Raw genomic sequence first — 27,069 nt, forward strand, 5'->3', positions numbered from 1 at the left:
TAGTCTTTTGACACTAGTACCGTCCCATTCACTCAGCCACCACGTGACCTTGGTCCAATCCTGCAGGGCATGCAAGGTGGAAAGGGTACCACCACCAACTGTGGGAGCAGAACAGGCTAAAGGGGCACAGGCGGTATGAGGGCAGACTGGGAGGACTTCCTGGAGGCTCTTGCACGGCCTCAGAGGATGTGGCAAGCTTCCCATTGGCACAGGTGCCAAGAATGGGGAGGTACAGACTGCGTTACAGGCAAAAGGACAGAGAAGGCTGGAAATGAATGTGCAAAGAGTGTGTGCTCCATTCGAGGGCCGCGGGGGGTGGGGGGTGGCACTGAGTGAGTTTGAGGCCTGTAACAAAGCTTCCTTGTTTCTTGACTCTTAATCACACATTGCTTCCATTGGAAACACGAAACATCTTCCCAAGGCCAGAGTTGCCGAGGTTAAGGAAGGGCTCTGCCCACGCGCTCGGCTGGCTGTGGCACAGGGAGAGCCCCACTCGGCAAGTCATTCTCACTTGGCGCAGTGAGGGATGGCGCTGCAAAGGGCAGGGAGAGTCAGGACTCAGCTCCCTCACTGCCCCCGACACACACCAGACAGATGGCTGGAACTGTCCTTGTCCTGCCCGAGGGACAAAAGAAGCCAGCTTGGGGCATCTGTGGGCTTTGGGCATGCAACAGAACGAGTTCTACGCATGAGATGCAGTCTGCAGAAGGCAGGGACCTGACTCTCGGGACTCTTAATTTTGCTAATTTGGGGGAGGGAGCTAGGGACACACACGGCATAGATCGCATGACAGGGCAGCAGAAACTCCTGCAGCTGCCCGTTGGATCCAGATCAGGACACACTGCTTCTGGGCAGACACGCACAACCTTCCTCTTCAAACACATACACGAATGCGGACTTACTGTTACATAAGCATCCACTGTTCTAATACTGCCAATTAATGTTCATCCAAATAAAGGGACTTAAAGAAAATCAGTGCATCTGAGGGTAAAAGCATTATCTCCCACAACTCACCCCTCCCTTCTAGGGGTCAGACTGGTTTCTGCCAGTGGGAAGGTGGCTGTGGAGAACTTTCCCGTTGCTGCTCTTCAGCGATGGGGGAGAGGACACACCTTTCTCCCTTCTGGAAGAGAGATTCTCCAGGAGCCTCATGGGCAGTGCTAGCCCCAGAGAGACCACCTGGCACACACACCCCTAATCTAGTCAGAGGTCCCTGAGGCCTGGCCACACTCACACAGAACAGGAGCGGCCAGCAGAGTGTCCACTGGCCCAGCATTTCCACACACTAGCCCGTCCTTGCCTTACCATGTGCAAAGCCTACTGTGTAAGAGAGTAGTTTCTGCCAGGCTGAAACAGGAAGGGTGGCACAACTCCTATTTCAGCCTCCAAACCCTCGCCCCACTTTCCCCGTCCTGTCCAGGGGAGCCCCGGGCCTCACCGGTAGGTGTCTTCTGAGTAGGTCTTCTGCACGTAGTCCTGCAGCTCCATCTGTGCCTTCTCTTGGAACTTTTCAATCTGGCTTGTGCCTGTCAAACCTGGATGGTCTATAAACAGAAAAGTCCCCTAAATTCCCCTCTGCATTTAAGTCTCAACTTCAGACTTCTTAGTTATTTCTTTTTAGTTAAGCTCCTGACAAACTTCTTCAGTACAACAGAGTGGGAGGCGAGAATTCCGTCAGCACTGGCTCTGCTCTATCTCCCCCAAGGCCGAACGTTTCCAGGACAGGGCGGGCTCCCGAGCGGCCCCCTGGGTTGGTGCTACAGTTTGCTTCCTATTACACTAGCAAACAGATTTTAAAATTACCTACGATTAGAAATGATTGTTTTAATTACAGTTTCTCCCAGTTTTATTAGTTACTTTTGTTGTCTGTGGGTGGAAGGCAGGAGGAAGAGGAAGGTTGCGCTGTGCCTGACCCTTCTGCTGAGGACAGTGGACAGGTCAGTCTGAGCGAGAATCACTGCAGGGAAGGCGCTGAGCCAGGCCGGCCAGGTGCCGTTAGCGTCTCACCTACAAACCACGCTGCCGCCGCCTCTTTAACTGCCATGACTGCAGACTGCGCCTGTCAGGGTAGCCTGCTGTACTGTTGGACCCAGAGGCTGAGTAAGCCCATGATTATGCTACCAGAACCTAGCACCTGGCTAGGGATCGAGAGGGATCGAGGACCAGAGAAGGACAGAAAAGGAGTGTGGGCTTCCCATGTGGAGCATTCAGTGTGGACATCACGGGGCACCGCAGTGCTTTCTCCTTCAGGCTGCAAGGCAAAGATTTAACAGAAAGTTTGTGCTGCTTAGTTAGCAAAGCAGTCAGCCAGGCTCGCCGCACCCTGACGACGTCATGATTGTGGTTCAGTACTAGCAGCAGACACAGTGAAAAAGTGTCACAAGTACCCACCGCATATCTTACCGGGGCTAAAGAGAACTATAGCTTTAAGGTATGCGTACTCGTAGCCGTCTATATCCAGCTTTGCCATGCTGTTGCAGAATTCCTGCAGCTTCCAGATGTGCTCCATGACTTGCTTGATCCGATCCCCAGAAAGTTTATCTACAATTAAGAGCACAGAGCGCTGAGAACTGACAAGCATAGTAAATCCAACTTCACTGAGGGGGCCGCGCAGGCAAGATAGGAGACGCTTTCACTTTCTTTTTCCCTTCAGTGGTGGGTCTTGAACTCTGGGCAGGCCCAGAGGTGTCCCTCAGCTCTTCAGCTCAAGGTGAGCGCTCTACCACTTGAGCCACAGTGCCACTTCCAGTTTTCTGGTGGTTTATTGGAGATAAGAGTCTCACGGACTTTCCTGCCTGTGCTGGCTTTGAACCCTGACCCTGAGATCTCAAGCCTCAAGTTTAGCAATGTTACTCAGTTTGCATTACTATACAATTGTACCTGCAGAGCTCTGCAGTGGTTGCAAGCACTCAGAAGTGTCAGCCATTTGTGATTGTCCCCCAAGGATGCTGCCAGCTGACTGGGAATATCTACTTCCCGTTCTTCTCACCTGAGTGCTACTGATTACAGCTTTTACGGCTACACTCTACTGAACCTGAGGAGTAAGCTGAACCTCTACTTATGGCACTCTGTTAAAGTTTTGAGAACCAGACCTCAGTTGTTTGGGACTCAACCACAGTTCATCCATTACTATGGATGGCAGAGCTCAAGCCCCACACAAAATAAGAGCAGCCTGGCAGAAACTCAAATGCTCTGACTAGAAACAGTTCCCATGACTTCATCCAGCTTCTACTGGCCTGTGGGTATGGTAGGACACTGAAGTTGCCATCTGCTATGTTGGCAGCCTTGATCAACACAGGTAAAGCTTTGGTAGAGGGTTCCAGCCAGGGCTGTGCCCTGCCTGGTGGGCACAAGGCTGAACCCAGACACTCCATCCCTCGATCCCAAGCCTACCTTCCTGGATGCTGTTCTGCAGGTGGTTGACGATGGCGGCCAGGATGGTGGAGAGACTCATGACCTGGGCGCACTGGGCCAGGCCAAGGGTGAAGAGCTCGTTCCAGCAGGCTCGCACCAGGCTGGTGTTGCAGTCCTGCCTGAGGACACAAGGGTGAGGCTCAGTGTGGCGTGCGGCACTCGTGGAGGTGGCGATACCGGCACTGCTCACACAGCAGCTGGCAAGGGATGTGGGGAAGACTCTTCTCCCAAAAATGGCCAGCCTAAGTGTTTCCACTGAGGCTCCTCTGACCATAAACTATTCTTCCTCTTAAAAAAAGAAGAAGACTTGTGTGATGAGAAAACTGCAAAGGAAGGAATGGCCACATCCTGGTTTCTTACAGCATCCTAAGCCCTGAGCAGTGTGGCTTGGCTGTCCCATGAGCTAGGCGTCTGGGAAGGAGGGCCTACAGCCAAGTCACGAGAGGCTGCACGGATCAAAGGACGGGCTTGGCGTGGACTCAGGAACACCTGCCAACTCTGGTGGGCAGGGAGCAAACAGCTGGAAGTGGACTGCGGGAACTGGACGCTACTCTACCTGCAGCCGTCTCTGGGTCAACCTACTCAGGAAGCGTTAGCCTGGGGGACACAGCCATATTCTTCAAGCTGCCAGACGCAGCAGCTCTGGCTGCATCAGGCTGCCTGCCTGCTTGCCTGCCTGCAGGGAGAACTGGACGCAAGTGCTCTGCATTTTGTTAGGACCATAACCCTGACCACAACCTATAAAAGATGTATGTGCAATAGAATAAAGAGAGCTGGTTATGGAATCGTAACCCATTTGTACAATTCCTTAATAACAGCAGCCAGGCTCTAGTGGCTCATACCTATAATCTAGCTACTGAGGAGGCTCCAAGGATCATGATTCAAAGCCAGCCCAGGCAGGAAAGTTTATGAGACTCTTATCTCCAACTAAGCACCAAAAACCACCAGAAGTGGAGCTGTGGCTCAAGTGATAAGAGTGCTAGCCTTGAACAAATAAAGCTCAGGGACAGCACCTAGGCCCTGCGTTCAAGCCCCAGGACTGATACAGAAATAATAACAACAACAAAAAAAAAGCTGAAATATGCTAGCACATTTAATCCAGACTGAGCTATGAAAACCTATCCAAGATTCCAAATTGCTCTAATAGAACAAATCCACTTTCAGAGCAATGGTGCCTCGATGCTTAACCCCCCAGCCAACAGTCTCATTTCCCCAGTGATGCTGACCACTGCGGGCTGTTAACAGGAGGCCCACGTCACAGCACTGATCAGGCGGGAGAAAGTGTGGCCGCTGCTCTTAAGGGTTCATAGCAGATTTGAATTTGCAATATTTCTTTAGCAGCCACTGTCTAGTTTTCCCAGAATGCAAGCCAACTCTGTCACCTACCCTCCCTGCCCAGTCCTGGGGACTGAGGCCAGGGTCCTGGGCATGCTTGGAAACTTCCTACCATTTCAGCTGTGCCCCTAGCCCTTTTGTTTCTATTTTTCTTTGGGCTAGCCTCAGACTCACAATCCTACCTACCTTTGTCTCCCTAGTAGGTGAGCATGTCCCCCTGTAGCTGGCTTCCATTTCCCCTTTATCCGTGCTTGGAGTGTGGCGACTGCTCTACCACACAGAACATGAACCAACCATAGCATCCAGCCCGCCAGCGCCACCTACCTCTCCCGAGCACTCTCAATGCAGTACTGGTAAGAACTTTATGGACTTAACCCACTGCAAGGATTCTATGGGGAGGAAGTTGAAGGCTGTGAGAAATGAAGTGCTTGCAAACTATTCTCATGGACACACACCCAGCTCTGCCTGCCCCAAGGCGGGGCCTGGTGTCCCTCTGGTGTTTTCTGTACGCTACTGAGGGCCAACTCCCCAGTATGTCCTCTGAGTTCCAGGTGGCTGCCGTCTTCCAGCCAGGCTGAGAGCCAGCATGGCAGCTTCACTGACTAGTGCTGGGACTGCGGGAGAAACATGACTGAAACATATAGTCACGTTCAACAAGCAAACGCAAAAGGATTTCCAGCCCAGAAGATGCTGGTCAACGTGCCACTGTGGTAAGGTGCTGACACAGGAATGTCAGCTGGGCTTCCATAAAGGCTTAGGTACACCACAGTTCCCAGCTTCTGGTCTACTGAGTACATTTAACAAGACACTCGGGGTTTTGAATGAGTCATAGGAACAGTCAACTACACGGACCCTCAGAGACCTCTGCACCACTCCTCTAGGCAAGGACATATGGGAGACAAAAGCCGCGTACCCGAGGGCCTGAAAGGCTGGGATGGACCGCGCCCAGTGCATGGAGAGGAAGAGCAGGCGGGATGCAGACTCACAGATGTAGTGCACGTTGAGGTACTCCGGCATCGGGCTGGGCATCGTCAGCTGGAAAAGAGACAGGACACAGGAGGTGAAGGAGGGCCAGGGGTGGCTCTGTCAACATTCATCCCAGGGACAGCCAGGGTCACTCCTGACTTTCAAGCCCACATGGGTCTATCCTCAGTGTAGGGCATGGCCAGACAGGAGGACTGGCAGCGCCGCATCATTTCTTGCTCAGTGACTCAGGGTTGGGAAGCCTGAGGGTAAGGCCAGCTTCCCCATTCCAAAAACATCTTTGCAGCTCTGTCAATATGACCCTGCCATGGCTTCTATTCCACTTCGATCCCTAGGTCTAAGTGGGAGCAGGGCACAGGATTCAACCTCACAGCTGGCAGGTGTTACTTGATCACCTGAGAGGACCATGGGAGGGTGTTGAACAGGCCTATTTGCTGGAGGACGTCCTATCGTTAGGATGCCAAGGACTCCAGTGCCTTTGAAGCTGGAATCCTACTGGTGAGCAAGCGGAGACAGGAAGACCCACTCCGGACAGGAAACCAAGAGGGTCCAGTCTCTAGGGAGACAGAGTTGACTGGAAGACCTGCTAGCCCTCTCTGGTCTGCCTTCTGCAGCTCTAGGGGGCAACGTGGTCAGCACCAGTGGCTGGCTGCCTGCTTGCCAAAGAGTTCCTGCAAGGGCTTCCACCCTGTAGGAGACCAAGATGCCATGAGCCCATGCTGAAGCCAGGCTGCACAGGAAAGGCAGAGGCGGGGCAGCCGTCCTCGGCCCTGCTGGTGAGCACCATGGCAGCCATGTTCGCAATGACAGGCCACACTGCTGGCTTGGAAGATTTCAGAATCAAATGCAGCTGTGAGCAAGAGAAGAGTGGACATACTTCACAATGAGAAGACTTTTAGCTGCCAAGAGTTTGAGAATGAGCTCACCTGTGTGCTCTAATTGCCCAGCCCCTGCCTCATGAGACTTCTTCCAGACTTCATTCAAGTACTACCACCAAGGGACAGCCGCTGCCTGCTGCCTTCACGGAGGGGCCCATATCAATGCCTTTTATCCTTAATGTCGATGCCCTTGCCAGCAGGAAGTAGCCAGAGAGACTGTGTCCTTTTTCATAATTGTGAAAAGGCTGGAATGGAAGGTCTGCCCTGGAAAGGGGGGGCAGACTCCTGCCTCCTTGGCTAAGTCTCCTTCCAGTATCTGTGTCACCTAGGTAACTGCACACCTGGAGGCAGCCACCGCCCCTGATCATGCCTCCCATTGGACCATGGGAGGGTCCCAGGCTCAGATCACATCCACATCAACCTTCCCCTACCTAGCCACACCTTCTCTCCACCTCTTCTCTCGTTCAGGCTGGGCAAAACAGCCCTCTGGCGTGTTGGACCATGTAGTCTCCACCACGCAAGGCAGGGCAGCAGTTCGGTAATAATAAAACCTCTTCTATTCCTGCCTGAATACTGTGTGGTGTTCTTCATCAGCTACCTAATTAAACCTACTTACCTTACAACCACAAGGTCTGAATTCAGAGAGCAGAGCAGCTGTGGCAGCACATGGCCCCCAGCAGCTGGGGCAGGCAGGGTGCACTCACTCACCTTAAATGTGACATGCGTATCTGAGAGGAGGGGGCCCTCCACTTCAATGATGGGGGTGGACTGGTCTCTGCTGATGACGTGGATGCTCCCTCCTCCACTGGCATCAATGCCGTCTGCCAGGCTTGGTGGGGAGGAGCTGTCTGTGGTATTAAGTGCTTTAGCTAAAGTATCAAATGCCCTGTTGGCGAAAACAAAGCACATGAATCGCAAGTGAGAGAGGACAGCAGCTGCTGAGCTATCGTTTAGAAAAGCCACGTGCTGAGGAGAGGAGAATTCAATTCTCCCTGTGGAGGGAAGGCCGACCAGGGCAGCGTCAGTCATTATCATCTGAGGAACTGAGCATGCACATTTATCTTCACCTATGAGTTCTGGCTCCTTGCAGCCGCCCTCTAAAGATAGAGATTTTCTCCATTTATTAGTGTGAACGCTGAGGCTTTACAATTATGTCAAATAACTTTTCCAGGGCCATCTGAATAGTAAGCAGAACAAAAATTCTGCCCTATTTGAATCCTATCCTCTTTTCTCTGGACTAAGAGCTGGGTTTTGCAGGCAGACTGCAAGTGAACAGTGAAAGTGGGCACAGGAGCCCTCGGATGGTTCTCAGGTGACTGCGTTAACTGTCTTCACAGCAAGGCCCGGGGTAGCAGAAAACCACCTGATGGCCAGGCTGCACCAAAGGCAGTTCTCCGTCAACACATGTGAAGCTAGCTCTCAACTCGCCACTCAAAAAAATAGAGCAGGACACTGGTGGCTCATGTCTATCATCCTAGCTATGCAGGAAGCTGAGATCTGAGAATCGTGTTTCGAAGCCAGCCCAGACAGGAAAGTCTATGAGACTCTTATTTCCAATTAACTTACCAGAAAACCAGAAGTGGAGCTGTGGCTCCAAGTGGTAGAATGCTAGCTTCAAGCAATAAAAGCTCAGGGACAGTGCCCATATCCTGAGTTCAAGACCCATAAAAAGTAGACCTGAGAAATCAGGCTAAAACAGAAGCAAGGTCTGAATCCAAAAGGTGATGAGCTATTACTATGGAGGTGCATTAAATACTGGTCAATAAAACAGAATAAACCATCTGTCCACCAAAAGTGCGTTACTTTCCTGCAGAATGAAAAGCAAGTTTTCTGCACATTTTATATCACATAATGTGTGTGTGCGTGCATGCATGTATATACATAGAAATGTATACATATACACATTTATAGCGTGTGCGCACACATGTATTCACACACACATGTATACACATGTGTATGAATATACACACGTGCACAAACTATATACGTGTATACACACACACACACAAGTGCACACACACACAGTGTGAAGACATCCAGGTGCACAGCTAGCTGAGGACTGCCTGAGGCTGCTGTTCTCACGCTCACTGGTATCTCTCTATTGCTGGTTAAAACGGAAGGAAGACAGATGTGCAGGGTCACTGTGACAACTTTACAGTCCTTGATTAAACACGAGATGTAGGGCTGGGGTCAGAGCTCACTTGTTTAGCACGTTAAGACCTGCGTTTAAGTTCCAGAACCAAATGAAACAAAACATATAAACCAGATCGGTGCCAAAATGTAGTGCCTGCCACTCCTCCCCCCACTTTGTAACTGTGACTGCGTATAAGGAGTCTGAGGACCTTTATATACACCCAGGCTCTTACCGAGTAATCTCACTTGCAGACTGGTCTTCTGGCTGGATTTCTGAAGTGTCACCATTATTCAAAGATTCACTTAGGTTGGCAAGGGAGGTTACCACATTTGCCAGTGTACCCAAAGCCCCTTGGCTCGTTTCAGCCTATTAATATGAAAAATAATAACATTAATGATGAATACATATACCACATGACTCACAGGTCTAAGGTATGAACACACAGAGGGCCCAGGGCAATAGGATCAGTTTTCTGTATCCTGGTTATGGCTGATGTCACATAAATCCACAGGTACTTAGACACAGAAAATGGATAAACTGGTCTTTGCTAATCAAAACTTCTATGCAGGAAGTGGCACTGTGGCTCAAGTGGTAGAATGCTAGCTTTGAGCTGAAGAGCACAGGAACAGTGCCCAGGCCCAGAGTTCAAGCCCCATGACTGACCAGAAAAAAAGAAAAACAAAAACTTCTATGTACCAAAAGGTATTAAGAAAGTAGTAGCTGAGGTGCTGGTGGCTCAGCCGGTAATCCTAGCTACTCAGGAGGCTGAGAACTGAGGATCACGGTTCAAGACCAACCAAGGCAGGAAAATCTGTGAGGCTCTTATCTCCAAGTAACCACCAGAAAACTGAAAGTGGCACTGTAGGCTCAAGGTGGTAGAGCACTAGCCTTGAGCAAAAAGCTCAGGGCCGTGCCCAGACCTTGAGTTCAAGCCCCATGACCAACAAAAAAAGAAAGGAGTAATAAAAGACAACTCACAAAATGGGAGACAATGTACGGAAGTCACATATGCAATGATGACATAGTAGCCAGAATATCTAAAAAATAGCTCTTACAATTCAACAATAAAAAGAACTCCTCTGGGGGAAAAAAAAAAGAACAAAGGATATGAAAAGACATACAGGTGGCCAATAAGCACAAGAAAGAAGTTTGGTATCACTGGCAATGCAAGTCTAAACCTGTGACTAGATCTACTTCACACCCACTGGGCGGCTATAAATCCTAAAGACAGTACCAAGCACTGGCACTGAAGCGTGAAGTAAGAGCTAAGGCATTGCTGGTGAGACTAGAAACTGAAGAAGAAAAAAGAAAAGAAAAAGAACCTGGCAGGTCCTCAAAGTTTAAATGTGCAAGGTGTCATATGACCAGCAATTCCACTCCAAGTAGAAACAAGCCAAGTGCCCACAAGATGTCGAGCTGAGAGGAGAGCCATGCAATGGCATGGTGTTTGGCAAGGAAAACTAATAAACAACTAGTATGAGTGCCATCATGGGTGGACCTTAAAGATACTGAGCTCAGCGGGGCGCCGGTGGCTCACGCCTGTCATCCTAGCAATTCAGGCGGCTGAGATCTGAGAATCGTGGTTCAAAGCCAGCCCGGGCAGAAAAGTACGTGAGACTCTTATCTCCAATAAACCACTCAGAAAACCTGAGTGGCTCTGTGGCTCAAATGGTAGAGTGCTTGCCTTGAGCTGAAGAGCTGAGGAACAGCACCCAGGCCCAGAGTTCAGGCCCCACGACTGACAAAATAATAAAAATAAAAAAAATAAAAAAGATACTGAGCTCAGTGGGCCATGCACTCTATGACACGTTCAGCACTTGTGAAGCCATGGAGAAAGCTGACTGATGCTTGGCAGGGAAACCATGCTCAGTGGTGCCAGAGCTCCTTTTGAAATGAAGACATCTGGGACTTGGTGAGAGTTACAAAGTTATAGAAATATACTAAAAAACACATTCTATATTTCAGGAGTGATACTATATGTGAATTGCATTTCAATTAATAAAAAGCTGAAAGCCAGAGTAAATAAACCAAGATTAGCAAACACAAATGTCAGCAAAGTGAAAACCTAAGTCCACCAGAAAGGTCATAACCAGAGCACGGATGAACAAAGCATAGTAGAGTCAGAATACTGTGTCGCCGCTGTGCTGTGTAGTGCATGCGGAAGGAACTAGAGTCCAAGTCCGAGAATGGGGGAAAGACACACAGAGCAAACAGCACATGCTTTGTGCCCTGACTGCGACACCGCAGCCCTGGACCTCTGGTAGCCCCGTGCTTATTCCTCAGCAAATTATTTTGAATGTAACCTTTTCAAAGGAAAAAGTTTAACTGCTTCTGAAAATAGCAACCTTTAGGGGCTACGCGTGTACTTTAGTATTGGCAGCAAACTTCTGGGTGGGGATGGAGCTCCATTTCATAGAGGAGGGAAAAGCTAGGATGGGAGTCTGGTTCTGCAGCTCTTCCTTTTAAGTACTTACACACAAAATGGCTTTTCTATTCTTTCTCCTGTACCAGTGACAATAACTAGTTAACTTACAGAGTATTCAGTATGTACCAAGTACTTTAAAAACCTAACTGTTTCCTCCCAGCCCTGAAGGAATCAGAGGAGTGGAAGGAGGCTGGTGGCTGTGGGGAGCAGGGCTGGAGAGGTGCCCAGGCCCAGGGGCACGGGAGTCTTCACCTCAGTCTCAGCTTCTGCACGGATGGCTTCTGTGAATCCTTGGGACCCAGGATTGTCCTCAAGGTGATCTACCTATCTTCTCTACCCCTATCACACAGAGCCACACACCAGCAGGTCTGCTGGGGGGTAGCAGCACTCCAGATGTGACCCAGAAGCTCACACCACTCATTATCATTGCTTAAAGCCCCACCTGAGGACCAACGTGTGCAGGGTAACATTCCATGCCAGCTACAGGGCTCTCAACTTTGCCTTCCTTTTCCCTAAAGAGGATGTCATCTAATACACTTAGTTGGTGCGCGTGTGCGTGCGTGCGTGCGTGCGTGCGTGCGTGTGTGTGTGTAGGAGTGGTGTCCACACTGGGTTATGGAATTGCCCTCAAGCACCACTAGGCAGCCATGGCTGGTTGCTTCTTTCCCATTACTGATTGGTAGGAACAGAACAAGATGCAGCTTCGGCTGCAATAGGCCTAGCGAGGTGGGGCCAGCAAAAAAGAGAGGCTGCACTGTCACACAGAAGAGGAGGAGAAGCAGGAGGAAAGAACATCACCTTGGAGTCCGCGGCCAGCAGAACAGTACCATCCTCACGTATCAAAGGCTGCTGGATGTTCACAAGCATTCCTGGATCAAGAAGACCTGTTTGTCTATTTAAGACATAAAGAAACCCAGAGTAGCTTCTAACATGTACGTATAAACAGTCATGCTGTGTTTGCCTGTCCTTCCACATGTGCGCAGCTGCCTGCTAGGAGAGCAGCTCTAAGTGGACTCAGCCACACGGTAAGTGAGCAACCCTCCTTTCTGGGCAATGAGATATGCACAGGGTTGGTCTAGAGCTAAGGCAGGATGGACACACGGACGCTCCAGGGCTCCTACACTGTCTGTAACCATTCTGCCAAAAAAGTTACCTTGGTCTTCAGAAATTACCCTCAACTAGTTCTGTGACACGCTTTGGATTTCTGATTTCCCCTCTTTTTGTTCCTTTTAAAACAAGCTTAATAGATGACACTAAGAAGATACAAGTTAAATTAACCCATGGCACTGTCTGGGACCTGACTCACATCCTAGTTCCTGTCTAGACTGCAGAAAAGCCCAAATCTTGAGTCCCAGACCAGCGTTTTCCTCCTTGGTGAGTGAAGCCTAACCTGGAACAGGCTCAGCAGTGAGACTGGGCAGCTCCAGATGTGCAACGCATGCCAGAGCTGCGGTAGTGAGGGCCGAGACACACACCCATCCTCTAAGGATCCCTGCGGTCCCCCTGGGCAGCTCTGAAGATGGATCCCAGTGCAACCTGAGACAGCGGACTGACCTTGCTCCATCTTTCTCTGCCACAAACGTGGGAGTGGCTATTAGAGGACTTCTTAGATCCTTCCGGATATAGATCTTCTCAGTTGAAGCAGCACAATTGCTTGGTTTCTCTCGTTGCACATCAAAGGGTTTCCGTTCACTCTGTACAGCTGAAAAATAACAATGTACACATTCACATTTATCGAGAAGATTGAGATCAGAGCCCTTATGGTCAAGTATGGGCTCTCTGGTGCTAGAGCTGCCTGTCTGCCCTGTTACCACAGGAGAGCAGGCTTCAAAGCTAGACAAGGCACTGGCAGGTTTGAAGGTACACACAGGCACTGGGAACAGCAGGTGCTGCTTGCAAAGGGATGCCCATAAAGCGCTGGCATGAGGGACCTGTGGAAGCCTACCCACAGGGAGCCCACTGGTTGTCATTTCTTCCCCCAGCAAAACAGCCTTTGTCCAGAACAAGAAATGTCCATATTCAAGGAGGTTCATCACAGAGATACAGCATGCCACAAATGGTAGAGTACCATTCCAATTTCTAATTCCAGCTAAAGTAGCTTCAGCACACTGATAGTTGTCAATCTTTATCACATCACTGATTTCTTCCTTAAAAAAAGTGTTGTTGGGGCTGGGAAGGTGGCTCAGTGGTAGAGCGCTTGCCTCGCATGCATGAGGCCCTGGGTTCGATTCCTCAGCACCACATAAGCAAAAAGAAAAAAGCTGGAAGTGGCGCTGTGGCTCAAGTGGTAAAGCGCTAGCCTTGAGCTGAAGAGCTGAGGGATAGCGCTCATGTCCAGAGTTCAGGCCCCATGACCAGACCCCCCCCCCCAAAGAAAAAAAAAAGTAAAAAAAAAAAGCGTTTTTTTTTTAAAAAGAAGAGATGAAGCTTAGAGACTAAGATTCAGATAAACTGGTAATCAAATGGAAATCTAACTGGATCTTGAGTATGAAATGCCTATGACTGCAGAAACTCCAGTCACTGCTCTGAGTAAGTATTCCCTACTAAGACAAGACAGCTTGGCACCATGGGTCTGTTCCACAGCAAGCCTGTGATGTATTTATTCATTGGAGGAAGTCCAATACGACTAGACAAAACATACAACGGCTGGGCTCTGGTGACTCACACCTGTATATACTAACTAATTAGGAGGCTGAGATCTGAGGATCACAGTTCAAAGCCAACCCAGGTAGGAAAGTCTATGAGAATCTTATCTCCAATAAACTACTCAGGAAAAGCTGGAAGAGAGGCTCAGGCCCTGAGTGCAAGCCCCAGGGCTGCAAAAAGAAAGAAAGAAAGAAAAAAACCCAGACAGAAATTAGGGTATAATCTAAATTTCTCAAAGGACACACTTCTTCTATTTGTTCTCTAAGAACTCTGCAGCTTTCCATTTTCAGAAGCGGCCCCACCAGGCTGGAGTTCAACCATTTGTCTAGGGAACCTGAACTCCTGGGCTGTCAGCCTCACCGCATGCAGGCGCCCCTGCCACGGCTTGACAGAACCACTCTCCTGCACGTCCCTTTGTTGCTAGTCTTGAGGCCAGGGCTCCATGTTTTCAGCACTAGGAAGAGGACTGACCCCGACACTATCTGGTTCCTGTGAAACAGACCTAGTTTTGATCAACTCAGCCTCAGAAATCTGGCTCTGGGAGCTGAGAGGATGGACTTCAGACCTTGCCTGCTGCCCCGTGCCCTGCTCCCCTCAGAGCCCTCGCTGCACTGAGGTTTGGCAGAGGACATGGACACCTAAGGACACCAGGTCAGAGAAACAAGGGTGGAAGTCTCTCATCTAACTCTGTGGAGCCCTATGTCAGCAAGGCACGGGGGATTTAGGGGTCACAGATGAAGAAGCCGCAGAGTTGAGATAGCCCATGTTTCCCAGAACTGCCAGCTCTTCAGGATCAGGCTGGAGTATGATACACTCCCGGCAGTGTTCACCCTGTTCCCCTACGCTGCTCCTCCCCCATCCATCGGGGGAAGCATGAGGCTTGACCAAGCCCCAAGTGTAAGCTCAGAATCTCTGGGTGACCTGGAAGGAAAACCCACATGCAGCTGCATGGGTAGTTTTCATAGTTTAAGGCTAAATACAAAATCCTTACTAGAACAAGCTCTTGCTCCCTCTTCTCTCCCTTCCTACTACCTTGTATGGTGTTAACACTGCTACTCACATTCCATTTTCATGCCCATCTCTAAGCACTTTTTCAGCCGGCAAAATTGACAGCGGTTTCGGTGGTGTTTGTTGATGATACAGTCTTGGTTGCTCCGGCAGCTGTAGGTCAAATTTTTCCTCACGCTCCTTTTAAAGAAACCTTTGCAGCCTTCACAACTGACAGCCCCATAGTGACGGCCTGCAGGGAGCAGAGTGTATGGAACAGTTCACACAAGCAGAGGAGATCTACCCCATGCCCTCTGACGACTTGTGCTCACACTGCCACAGATGGCAATCCCTTGGGGATAACAGCAGCTGAGCATTAAGCATAATGGCTGTGCTCACCACCTCATTTCTCCATCATCTCCGGAACAGTCTCCTGAAGTCATGATGGAGAAACAAGTCAACGGCATGACCTCCTGTCTCGTTGGGGGACCTGGCTGGATTTACAAGAGCCAAAAGTGGGCCACACGCCAGGTGCTGGGGGCTCATGTGATCCGAGGATCATGATTCGAAGCCAGCCTGGGCAGAAAAGTCAGTGAGACTCTTAGTTTCAACTTTAACCACAAAAGGCCAGAAGGGAAGCTGTGGCTGAGTAGCAGGGCCAGCCTTGGCACTCGGAGGACCACGGGAGGCTCTGGGTTTCTAAGGCTGCTTTGCAATATGCTTAGTCCAACTGTTGTTCTCCTGAGCTGGTGTATACCTGGGCTTGAACTCAGGGCCACCTGCTCTCATCTGGCTTTTTCACTCAAGGCTTGTACTCTACCTCTTGAGCCATGCCTCTACTTCCAGCCATTTGCTGATTAACTGGAGCTAAGAATTAATGGGCTTTTCTGCCCAGGATGGCTTTGAGCCATGATCCTCAAATCTCAGCCTCCTGGGTAGCTAAGATTGTTTAAAAAAAACAAAAACCCCATATTCAGGACAACAAAATCTCCACAATTTCTGTGAATTTCTTGGCCACAGAATAAAGAAGGTCCAAGCAGCTGTGAACTCAGGCCTGTGCCAAACATCACTGGAGCTGTGCTGTTCCCTCATTGCTTTCAATAGCTCATGCATCTTCTCCCTTCTCCCTACACCAAACCCTTTTCCATGGAGGTCCATGAGCTCTATCCTAAGGCCCTGGCTCCATTGGCCAGAATGCCCTTCTCCTTCACCAGAAATCACATGCCAACCATAAGGCTCCCGCGGGGCCTGCCTCTGGAGGGCAGTCGTGTTGTAGCAGGGCACCACACCAGGTGTATGGGGAGGAATATGCAAAAGCCCACTTGCGGGATAGCGAAGTGTTGTGTCAGTATAAACTAGATTCTTTCTTAGTAGCACAGTAAACACTACTAGACATTTCACTAAGATTTACAAATCATAGAAATTTTTTTGATTTTTCATGCTAATTCTAATAATCTAACAAACTATTTATATCACTATCCCAACAAGAAAAATGAAGTTGATGTTTGAACCCTATAAACCTCCTATGGAAAATGATCTTTCTCTGTTCACTACTGCCCACCCCCAAGTCCAGTTGCTCTGCTGGTCATGACACACCCAAGCCCAGGCTGAGGCGGCATACCAGAGGCTTTGTCACCGCACACCACACAGTACTCCACCACCTGGGGCCGCTGGACGTCTGTCTTCCCCAACAAACGCTCCACAGAAGCAGAATCTGTGACGATCTAAGGGAAACCAGCAGAGTATCAATCAAAACAGAATATCAATCAAAATCTAGCTCTGCTAAAGTCAAGTTTCATTGTAAGTTTGTAGTCTTGAGTTTCTAAACAGAAAATCAGGGAAATGGAAAACCCCAGCTGACAGTTCCACTGTCAGCCACGGCCTTGCCGCTCTGCCCTTCAGTGGGGTCCTCAGCAATTCCATCTAGCTCCCCTCCCATGACTGGGACCACGTAAAGATCACACACATGCTCCGAAATGAAGACATGTAAGTTCTTCTAGCTGTCTCTCTGGTCCCAACAAACAACTATAGAATGTGCAAAGGGGCTTCTCTGTCAGAGAAATAACCAGGCTTTAGTAAATACGTCTCTAGTTGAGGCCCTTGAGTGGAAGGACCCACAATACATACCCTGCTGTTTGCCATCACCTGTACATGACTTTCTGGGTGACAAGCAGTGCTGCCCATATCAAAACGAGTGAAGAACAACTTATTTAAAAACATACTCGGAAAGTGCACTGGTTGCTCAGGCTTGTAATCCTAGCTATTCAGGAGGCTGAGATCCGAAGATCAAGGTTCAAAGCTAGTCCAGGCAGTAAACTATGCCAAACTAGTCTTTAATTCTTAACTACCCAACAGCACCCAGACCCTGAGTTCAAGCCCCAGGACGAGCAAAAGGGGGGGAAAAAGTATTTAGTTTGAGCACATGATAAGCTTTCAAAATGATTCATGCTTGTTGGACCCACATAAATAAAACACTGTGGAACATTGATATCAGCAGCCTTCATAAGCCAGGAGGGCCCTGAATGGGTAAGGCTCAGCTTATGAAGCGCAGTACGAGATATCTCAAAAATGTAGTTTTGGGTGCAGTGGTTCATGCCTGAAATCCCAGCTCAAGTGGTAGGATTCCAAGCCTAGCAAGCTCAGAGTTTAAATTAAACCCCAGTACTAGAGAGAGAGAAAAAATGTACAGTTTTGAAAGCTGAACAGGTAAAAACAAGGCATAGTCATACATGCCTGTAACCCCACCACTAAGGAGGATTGCAAGCTGGAGCCCTTCCTGGGTCACCAAGACTCTGTCTTAAAAGAAAGAGAACTAAAATGTAGTATATGGATACAATGAAGTATTATTCAACTTTTAAAAGGGAGAAAATCCTGAGACGACAACATGAATGAATCTTGTCGACACTGTTAGGTGAAATAAGCTAGTCACAAAAGACCAAACTATTTGATTCCCATTCCACAGAGACATGCAATGGCCGTTTGCCAGAGGCCAGAGGGAGGGAGATGAGAAGACTCTTTCTTCAGCTGGTAGAGAAAAGTACTTCCGAAGAGCCTTCATTGTGGAGCACTGTGTGTGCATTCTTCATAACTTGTTTAAACAAGTTACAGAGGTGAATACACTTAATGCTACCAACTCCCCTAAAACTAGTTAATATCGCAATTTTATGACACACAGTTAACCAAAAACTATAAAAAATTTAAAGCAAACAGGGACTCAACTTTGACCTGACAAAACGAGCTCCCTGGGACAGTGGTCGTAGGTCTCTGTCCTCTGGCTTTTGGGTTTAGAAATTGACTGCCTCCCCACCTCACACTGAACAGCAGCCTTGCTTTGCTTCCGCATCCTCTCTTCATGCAGATGGACCTGCCTTGCCAAAGGGAGCTGCGGGGAGACAGAAAGGCAGTTCACGGGAGCAAGTAAGACCAGAAGGAAGGGCCAGGACTAAGCCTGCAATCTGGAAAAGAGCTAGATCAACCAGCATGGGCTAAGGGCTGACACCATAGAGCTTTCATTAAGAACAATTATCCTGTGGCCTTTGTTTTTGCCTGTAGGCTGCTGTTCCTTCCTCAACTTGTAACTTTCTGAGCATCCCTGCTGATTATCTTCTGGGTCTAGCCAACTCATTAGCTAGAGTTTTACTTTAGTCAAAACAGCATCCTACCATATTTGCAGGCTCCCAAAGGACCTTCCAGGGATGGACCTGGCTACCCAGGTAGGGAGAAAAACAAGTTAGGAGTAAGTCAGGAACCCAAGTGCTGAGACAGGCACCATTTGATGGCCTTACCTGAATCCTTCCGGGAACAAGGTTGTCAGAGGTGGTGAATATGAGCTGCTTGGCACTGGACGTCTCCGGAGAAGCCAGGATCACCTTCCCAGCTCCAGCTCCATCTGGGCTGGTCAGAATGAACTGTTGTTTGGAAGACCCGGAGGCGTCCACTGCGGTTACTATCTGGATCTTCTGTCCTGTCTGCTGGTCTGTCACAATCTGTAAGACACCACACAGAGGAGTATGAGACCCTTGCACTTGTACACAGTGCTGAAGAGCCATGATTACCAAATGACATCCTTGAGCTGATGTTGGTTTCACCCGCATAAGTTGGTAAAAAAAACACAAGAGTAAACTTTTTAGGAATGAATTTTTATAATACTTGTTTTACTCTAAGTTTCTATCTTTGCTATTTTCAGTAATGCTTTCCTTTCATTCCACTTTTTCTGTTAATAGTCATATGAAATCAACCACACTAATGTATCACTTAATGAAGCAAACGTTCTATGAAATCCGTCACTAGGTGATTTCTCTGCATACACAGTCCTCGCACAAATTAAGAAAGCTACACCACTAGGCAATAATCTCAAGAGACCATTGAAGCATGTGTGGTTCACATCTGACTGAAGTACTTAACATGGTGCATGACCATAAAGCCAAGGAAAGACAAGGCTAGTCATTCCTTTGCCCACAGTCTATGAGGAGCCAAGACTTCTCCTTCATGTGAGCCCCAGTCCTTGTTGTGGTTGAGGCCCTGCAGGTAAGAATTCAAGCAGGAGCGGGAGGGAGGACAGACCAGATCTAGACACAGGCATGCAGTCTTGGCTGTACATAGCATCTCAAGGTCTAGATTATTCTTTATTCTCCAAGGACACAAGCTTATAAAATTCAACCAATCATAATTATTAGTTACTTGTATTCTCCCTTTTCCTTAGATATCCTATTTAAGGAGATTAAGATTACTTCTATAAATACACTAAAATTGAAGGCAGGAAAAGAACATCACTCCCCCTTACTAAAATCACCCTCCAGGAACCAGATGGCAAGCACTCGTAGCAGACTTTTTTAATGAGGTGGGGAGGACATGGCCAATCCCATTAAAAGTTCAGTCCCCTGGAGGTGGAAAAGAGTGACTGTAAGAACTATATCCCCTCAAGAGACTTACAAGTCTGAATGCTCCAGTTCTGTGTCTGTGACTTTATTTGGAAACAGGGCACTGGCAGATGTAACCAAGGTGGGATCACCAGATTACAGTCAGTGAGTACACCTCCCCACCAGCAGCCCCACTCCATTATACCTGATGCCTGTGGGGTTGATGGGGAGAAGTGGCTACAGACAAGTAAGGAATGCTAACAGCTGTCCATACTTATGCAAGCTAGGAACAATGTTTTTGTGAACCTAGACAGGGCCCAGCCCTGAAACACCTTGTTTTTAGACATCATTTCACCTCCACAATTATGAGAGAAAGCTCTTCTATTGTTTTAAGTTGTTAAGTCTGAGGAACTTGCTATGGCAGATGTAGGAAACACATACAAGAGGTAAGTTTGACTTTCTTGGAACAAATGTTTACCTGCTCTGAACAGGGAGAACACTTGTTGCCAAAAGTTGGCTTTGTCCCAATGTGATTGGTGAACAACTGAGCAAAATCTAAACCTTGAGATTTTTGTTTTATGTACTATTTCTTCAGTGAGGAGCTCTAGATAAAGACAGAATGGAGTCCTGAGCTTGGCTGTGAGTCAAGTTGTACCCACCTGTTGGCGTTTTAGGAACAATGTTTTGCTATAGAAATATGAAATGGTATGGCACGATGTGTGTGACTGCAAGGATAAATAAATGTGGTCTGTACACAAAATGGACTACTACACAGCCAAAACGCTGCTAAGCCAAAGAAGAAAGAAACCAAGTCACACATTGTGAGTAGGCCCAGCAAGGATGGAGCCAGGACAGCCTGTCAGAAGTCTGACCAAGGAGAGTGGTACTGTGTGGGGCTCCAGAGCCAGGAGCACTGATCAGGACTTACTGTAGTCTGTGTGGGTCTGTGGACCTGGAAGACACAGCAGAGATGTGTACCTAAGAGTGGCACTCTGACCACTGGGGCAAGGAAAAGGACAGAGTGGGGAGGCTGAAGGGTGGCTACTAGGAAGGTCAGAGCTCTGCACAGGGGAGCCTAGACTGTTGAGTCTACATTCCACCAGGCTATGCCTTTGCACTAAGAAGATGGTGAGAAGATTCCAGCAACCCTCTTACTGCTTTAAATGGCCAACTGCAGCCTAACCTACCCTTTGCTTATATGCAAAGGATGTGTGTTTCCCTGTCTCCATCCAGTAGAATGTCTGCCCTAGGAGGGCAGGGCTAACCTCTGCAGTGTCTATATGATGATATTCAATGTGCACTGGCCAAGCTGAGGGGACAGAGCTAGGCCTAGAGCCAAAACCTTCTAAGCAGGCAGTACCTTCACCAGAAGAAGCTGTCAGTCTCTGAAAAGCTCTGTGTGTGTGTGTACACACTCTAGGCCTTGCACTCTTACTTGGCTTTTTTTGTTCACAGCTAACATTCTCCTTCCATTTTTTTCACCCAAGGCTGGTGCTCTATCATTTGAGCCACACCCCTAGTTCCACTTTTTGCTGATAAATTGGAGATAAGAGTCTCTTGAGATTGTCTACCCAGGCTGGCTTTGACCCTCAATCCTCAGATTGTGGTAACTACGCTCCTACTTCTCCCTAGCTTGTCCAGTCTCCTCCTTACCTTCTGTCTCAGGACCCATCTGTCCCCACTGTCCATCTGCTTCTGCCATTCCATTCAATGGCCACACGACATAAGATATTGTGGCACAGAACACTGGCCTCTCCAGTCCTCCTGCCTACTCCCCCAAAACAAAAGTCAGATTTTTGTGTTGCCATTTATATGGAATTCCGTAAGACAAAATGGTCGTTTCTAGGGGGCCAGGGAAATGGCAATGTTTTGGAGCTAGATATAGGTTGTGGTCGTAAATTGCAAATCTACTAAATACTACATACTGTACTTCAAAATGGCTTAATTCTGTATTTCACTAAAATTAGGTGTCATTTATAGATGGGACTTAACAGTAGTTAAAAATGTATATAATAAACTACAGGGTACAGATGGAAACATTTTAAACGAAGCATATATATATTTTTTTTGGGGGGGGGGATCAGTTGTGGGGCTTATCTCTGGGCCTGAGCACTGTCCCGCAGCTCTTCAGCTCAAGCCTAGTGCTCTACCACGAGCTACAGCGCCACTTCCAGTTTTCTGGTGGTTTATTGGAGATAAGAGTTTCATGGACTTTCCTAAGCCCGTTCTGGCTTTGAATTGCAATCCTCAGATCTCAGCTTCCCGTGTAGCTAGGATTATGGACATGAGCTACCGGCACCCAGCCAAGTCAAAATGTTTCTTTTAAAACAGTTGCTAGTGGCTCACACCTGTGGCTCATGCCTGTAATCCTGGCTACTCAGGAGGCTGAGATCTGAGGATCACAGTTCAAAGCCAAGCCATGGCAGGAAAGTCCATGGGAGTCTTATTTCCTGAGTAGCCAGGATTACAGGCATAAGCCACTGGCAATTGTCTTAAAAGAAACATTTTGACTTGGCCGGGTGCCAGTGGCTCATGCCCATAATCCTAGCTACTCAGGAGGCTGAGATCTGAGGATCGTGGTTCAAAGCCAGAACAGGCAGGAAAGTCTGTAAAACTCATCTCCAATAAACCACCAGAAAACTGGAAGTGGCGCTGTAGCTCAAGTGGTAGAGCGCTAGCCTTGAGCTGAAGAGCTGAGAGACAACGCCCAAGCCCAGAGTTCAAGCCCCAGGACCAACAACAAAAAAGAAACATTTTGACTATACCACAAGACGAGATAAAGAGAATCACAAAAGTAAAAAGCTCAGTCAATACCAGAGAGAGCTGAAAGAAAAGCCTTTGATGGAAAGAGTCACAAATTGGTGATATTAATCCAAATATATCAATCACCATTTTCTTTTTTCTTAATTTTTTAGGTCTAAGACCAGAACTCGAACTCAGTACCTGATGTTTTCACTCATTGGCTAGCTCTCTACCCACCAACTGAGCCACTCCTCCAGCCCCTCAATCATCATGTTAAATGTGAAAAAGTTATGTATAGACATTAAAAGACAGAGGTTACTAGTTAGGTAACAAAAAAAAGACCTAATTTATATTGCCTAGAGAAAGCCCAGAGGTAAAAGAAGATTAAAGGGATGAAGAAAGATGAACCATGTAAACATCAATCAAAAGAAAGGTGAAAGATCAGGTACACTGGCTCCTAATGCCTGTTATCCCAGCTACCTGAGGAGCAGAATGAAGAGGATAGCTAGGCAAAAAAGGTAGCCATACCCTCTCTCAAAGAACAAACTAGGTGTGGGTTCAAGAGAAAGAGAGGTATCTCATTTACACTATATAGAACTAGTGCCAGATAGTTACTAATAGTTAATACTGTGAAGATGCATAGACTATTGATGCCTGTGTAAGAAAGTATATATGTGTATGCTTACAGACTTACAAGCAAAGCCCTTCTCTGAAATAAGCAACATAGTGATAGTGACCCCTTGTGGGATGAGGGGAGACCCGTTTCTCCACTGCCTCACTTGCTGTAAATTTTGTTACAGCATGTATATACTGCCCATTCAGTTCACACACATAAGTATCAATTCCTCTGATTCTTGGGAGACATCACAGGACTATTAAGAGAAAAGAAACATTATCAACTTGGAGACATGGAAAGAGTAAAAAACTTCTGAAACAAGCAATTCAAAGAAATTACTCAGTGACCCTTATTACACTTTTACAACTTAAACTCTGAAATTGGATCAATTTAGTAGCACATAGGCACATCCAATTTTATTCACAGGCCACAATGGAAAGGTTTTCAACTATATTTATTATACATAAAACCTACTCCAAAAGGTTATCTTTCCTTAATGTGAGAGCTTAATCCTAAGGACTTGGGTTATAAGAGCTCTGTTCAAGGGACCTCTGCACTCCAGCAGGACAGCAGTGAGTGCCGTGCATAGAACAGCCTTAGTGGATAGATAAAATGGGATAGCAGAATGGCCCCTAGGGAAACAGAATTCTTATGATACAAAGGAATGTGTATTCTCTCCGGAAATACACAGTAGAAAATCTAGTAACTAGATACCAAGAGTCTCCCATGGCAACCACTGGGTCCTTGTCTGCAATCATAACCTGCCTGTCTGGTGGCTTATGTTGTGATTCCAGCTACTTGAGAAGTAGAGATTGGAAGGATCAGGATCTAAGGTTAGTCCTGGGTAAAAGCAGAAACGGGTCGAGGCACGTCTCAAGTGGTAGAGTACCTTCCTAGCAAGCGCGAAGGCCTGAATTCAGATCCCAGTATGCGAGTAAAAAAAGTGGAGGGGAAAGGAACTAATTTTACTAATGGATAGCAAGCTCCTTTCTAAGGCTGGAAGTGTTATGTAATCAGTATCCTAACACCTACCACACGCAACCACACAGGACCTGCTTTCAACTCTTTAGCAAATAGGAACAAAGTAGGTAAAGACAGCCAAGATGGCCGAGATGGCCTGAAGTGGTGTTCCCCACGGTGTGTGTCTATGGCATATGTGCTCTGTCATCGTCTTTTCTAATCAACTTCTATCAGCTTTACTTAACAAAGAAAAAAAGAAAAAAAATAACAGCTTTATAATGATCCTCATTTGGGAGAATGTTTTCATTAATGTTTTCTCAAATTTTACACATTTAAACACATGTTATTTTTGAACTGGAGTAAAGTTAAAACAATAACAACTACATGACTTCTGCATTATGTGTGTGTGTGTGTGTGTGTGTGTGTGTGTGTGTATGTGTCTCTGTGTGTGTGTGTGTGATATGCAGGAAACAACTTTAAAAACTCGTTTCATTTTACTTATTAGAAGTCTTCTAGCTTTAGGATAGTCCAAAAAAAAGTATCAGATACTTTATTTTCTAGTAACTACATAACGGTTCACTCATACTTCATTTAGATTAACTAAATAAAGGCAATCTTGTTATTTATTCCCTGGATGCCTCTCTTCTTGGTTATATTTCATACTTGTGCTATGTAACTAATTTTCTTTTCCTGCTGTTCATCTTCGTTCATGTCTTTTGGCTTGGCCGTAGACTGAGCTTGCTCTAGTAAAAGTAAGTCTCTGAGCTTTCATCGTATTTTTCCTTTCCCTCACTGTGTAGCCCACAAGTTTAATGTACATGACATTTCTTTGTTCAAAAGGGTAGAAAAGGGCTGGGAAGATGGCTTAATGGTAGAGCGCTTGCCTTGCATGCCTGAGGCCCTGGGTTCGATTCCTCAGCACCACATAAGCAAAAAGAAAAAAGCTGGAAGTGGCGCTGTGGCTCAAGTGGTAGAGCACTAGCCTTGAGCTGAAGAGCTGAGGGACAGCGCCCAGGCCCAGAGTTCAGGCCCCATGACTGGACCCCCCCCCCACCAAAATAAAATAAATAAAATAATATGTGGCCTCTCAGTTTGAAAGCAAAGTAAGGGATAAAATAGAACTTCATCCCAATAGTTTGGAGCAACAGTTACATTGCTGCTTTGAAATTGTTAGTTAAATTTTTAAAATAAGCAAGGTTGTACTAGACTTGATTCTGACAGGCGCAGCTACTTAGTGAAGCCCTTAGCACATTGTTTTTTAACAGATGGAGGGAAGGCAGGGCGTGTGGCCAGAACGCAGCAAGACTGGTGCGGGCACCTGAATGCGCTGAGGTGAGGCTACCGCAGAGTCGGTGGAGATGATCTGGATGCGTGGGGAGGGGCTGGTCATCCCTGGAGATTCCGGCCGAAGGGTCTGCGTATGTGGTACCTGTGGGTGAGATCAAAAGGGTCAGAAAGATGTCCAGTGGAGCCTGAGAACTGTCTCTTTTTGCTATGGCCTTGTACAATTCTGAGGTATTAACCCAGCATGACAAAGGATCAGTGAGATATTAACATAAGGTGGCTCCAGAAAATAGCATCTTAAAATAGCTGTTTCTAATGTAGAAAATACAAGGATAAACCAAAGGAATTTTCACTTCTGCTCTGCACAATTTAATTTTTTTTAAGTTACCAAAATAACTTCTTAGAGAGAAACTTTGAAAATTTTCACTACTTTCAAAGCCAGCTGTAAAACTCTTTTAGATGACTTTCCAGAGAAAGGCTCTCATAGCAGTGCAGGAGGGACAAACAGAACCTGCAAGACACTGAAAACTACTGGGATCACAGCATTTCATAGCATTAGGAAGCCTCAGTCCCAAAGGGATGGAGCTGGGAAAGCTCACCAGGAACATAAAGGTTTGGCTTTAGTCAATGCCTACCAAAGGCAAGGTTCAAAGTGCTGAGTTGGCACCTGGGTACTGAAGTAAGAAGATATCAACTTTCTTGATTAAAAGTATGTCATGAACTAATACCCTACATAGTTCCAAAACACAGGAGACAACATTTCCTAATTCATTCTATGAGGTCAGTATTAGCCAACACCAAAATCAAGATCCAATAAGAAAATGATAGACCAGTATCTCTTAGGAATACAATGTTAAAAATCCTCAATATGTAATCCCAGCTACTTGGAAGGTAGAGATCTGGATGACTGTGCTTAGAGGCCAGAACAGGCAAAGTTATTTAGCAAGATCTGCTTCTCAACAAACAAGCCAGACATGGTGATGCACATCTATAACCCAAGCTACTACATGAGAGATGTAGGTCCAAAGTTGGTTCTAGGCAAAGGCAAGACCTTATCTGCAAAATAAAAGCAAAAAGGCTGGGGATATGGCACATGTGGCAGAGTACCTGCCTAGAAAATGTGAGGGCCTGAGCTCAAACCCCAATACTACAAGAAAAGAAAACTTACAAAAGAGAGCAAACCATATCCAGGAACATTTAAAAGATTATACACTGGGGCTGGGAAGCTGGCTCAGTGGTAGAGTGCTTGCCTTGCATGCCTGAGGCCTTGGGTTCAATTCCTCAGCACCACATAAGCAAAAAGAAAAAAAGCTGGAAGTGGCGCTGTGGCTCAAGTAGTAGAGTGCTAGCCTTGAGCTGAAGAGCTGAGGGACAGCGCCCAGGCCCAGAGTTCAGGCCCCACGACTGGATCCAAAAAAAAAAAAAAAAAAAGATTATACACTGTGACTAAGTGGGGTTTGTCTCAAGGCTAGCAAGATGCTAGTGGCTCACACCTGTTATCCTAGCTACTCAGGAGACTGAGATCTAAAGATCATGGTTTGAAGCCAGCCAGGCAGGAAAGTCTGTGAGATACTTATCTCCAATAAATTATTCAGAAAAGGCCAGAAGTAGTGCTGTGGCTCAAGTGGTAAAGTGCTAGCCTTGAGCAAAAGGGGCTCATAGACAGCACCAGGACCTGAGTTCAAGGGTCACGACCTACAAAAAAATAGATAAAAATGCACAGATGGTTCAACATATGTAAATCAATATAGTACATCATATTAAAAAAAGTAAAGGACAGGGACTGGGAAGGTGGCTCAGTGGTA

The 27,069-nt window shown here is 47.2% G+C and overlaps 1 protein-coding gene across 5 annotated transcripts in view; it reads right to left on the bottom strand.

The window, feature by feature from the left end:
* The window catches only part of LOC138822726 (nuclear receptor subfamily 2 group C member 2), a 59,773-nt gene that overhangs the window by 7,055 nt on the left and 25,649 nt on the right, over positions 1-27,069 (bottom strand). For 4 of the 5 annotated variants that reach the window (XM_070015626.1, XM_070015628.1, XM_070015627.1 and 1 more), the window contains 12 exons: positions 25,299-25,409; positions 18,589-18,789; positions 16,425-16,527; positions 14,877-15,056; positions 12,725-12,872; positions 11,969-12,062; positions 8,978-9,111; positions 7,320-7,497; positions 5,663-5,784; positions 3,394-3,533; positions 2,404-2,541; positions 1,439-1,544 (listed from right to left, as the gene is read on the bottom strand). In XM_070015626.1, the coding sequence (XP_069871727.1) occupies positions 1,439-1,544; positions 2,404-2,541; positions 3,394-3,533; positions 5,663-5,784; positions 7,320-7,497; positions 8,978-9,111; positions 11,969-12,062; positions 12,725-12,872; positions 14,877-15,056; positions 16,425-16,527; positions 18,589-18,789; positions 25,299-25,409 (1,655 nt within the window). The remainder of the gene's footprint in view (positions 1-1,438; positions 1,545-2,403; positions 2,542-3,393; positions 3,534-5,662; positions 5,785-7,319; positions 7,498-8,977; positions 9,112-11,968; positions 12,063-12,724; positions 12,873-14,876; positions 15,057-16,424; positions 16,528-18,588; positions 18,790-25,298; positions 25,410-27,069) is intronic. The other variant, XR_011370609.1, reaches the window with a different exon arrangement.

The sequence above is a fragment of the Dipodomys merriami genome, unplaced genomic scaffold (genome assembly GCF_024711535.1).
Source record: "Dipodomys merriami isolate MVZ:Mamm:240054 unplaced genomic scaffold, mDipMer1.0.p SCAF_114, whole genome shotgun sequence".
NCBI classification, from domain to species: domain Eukaryota; kingdom Metazoa; phylum Chordata; class Mammalia; order Rodentia; family Heteromyidae; genus Dipodomys; species Dipodomys merriami.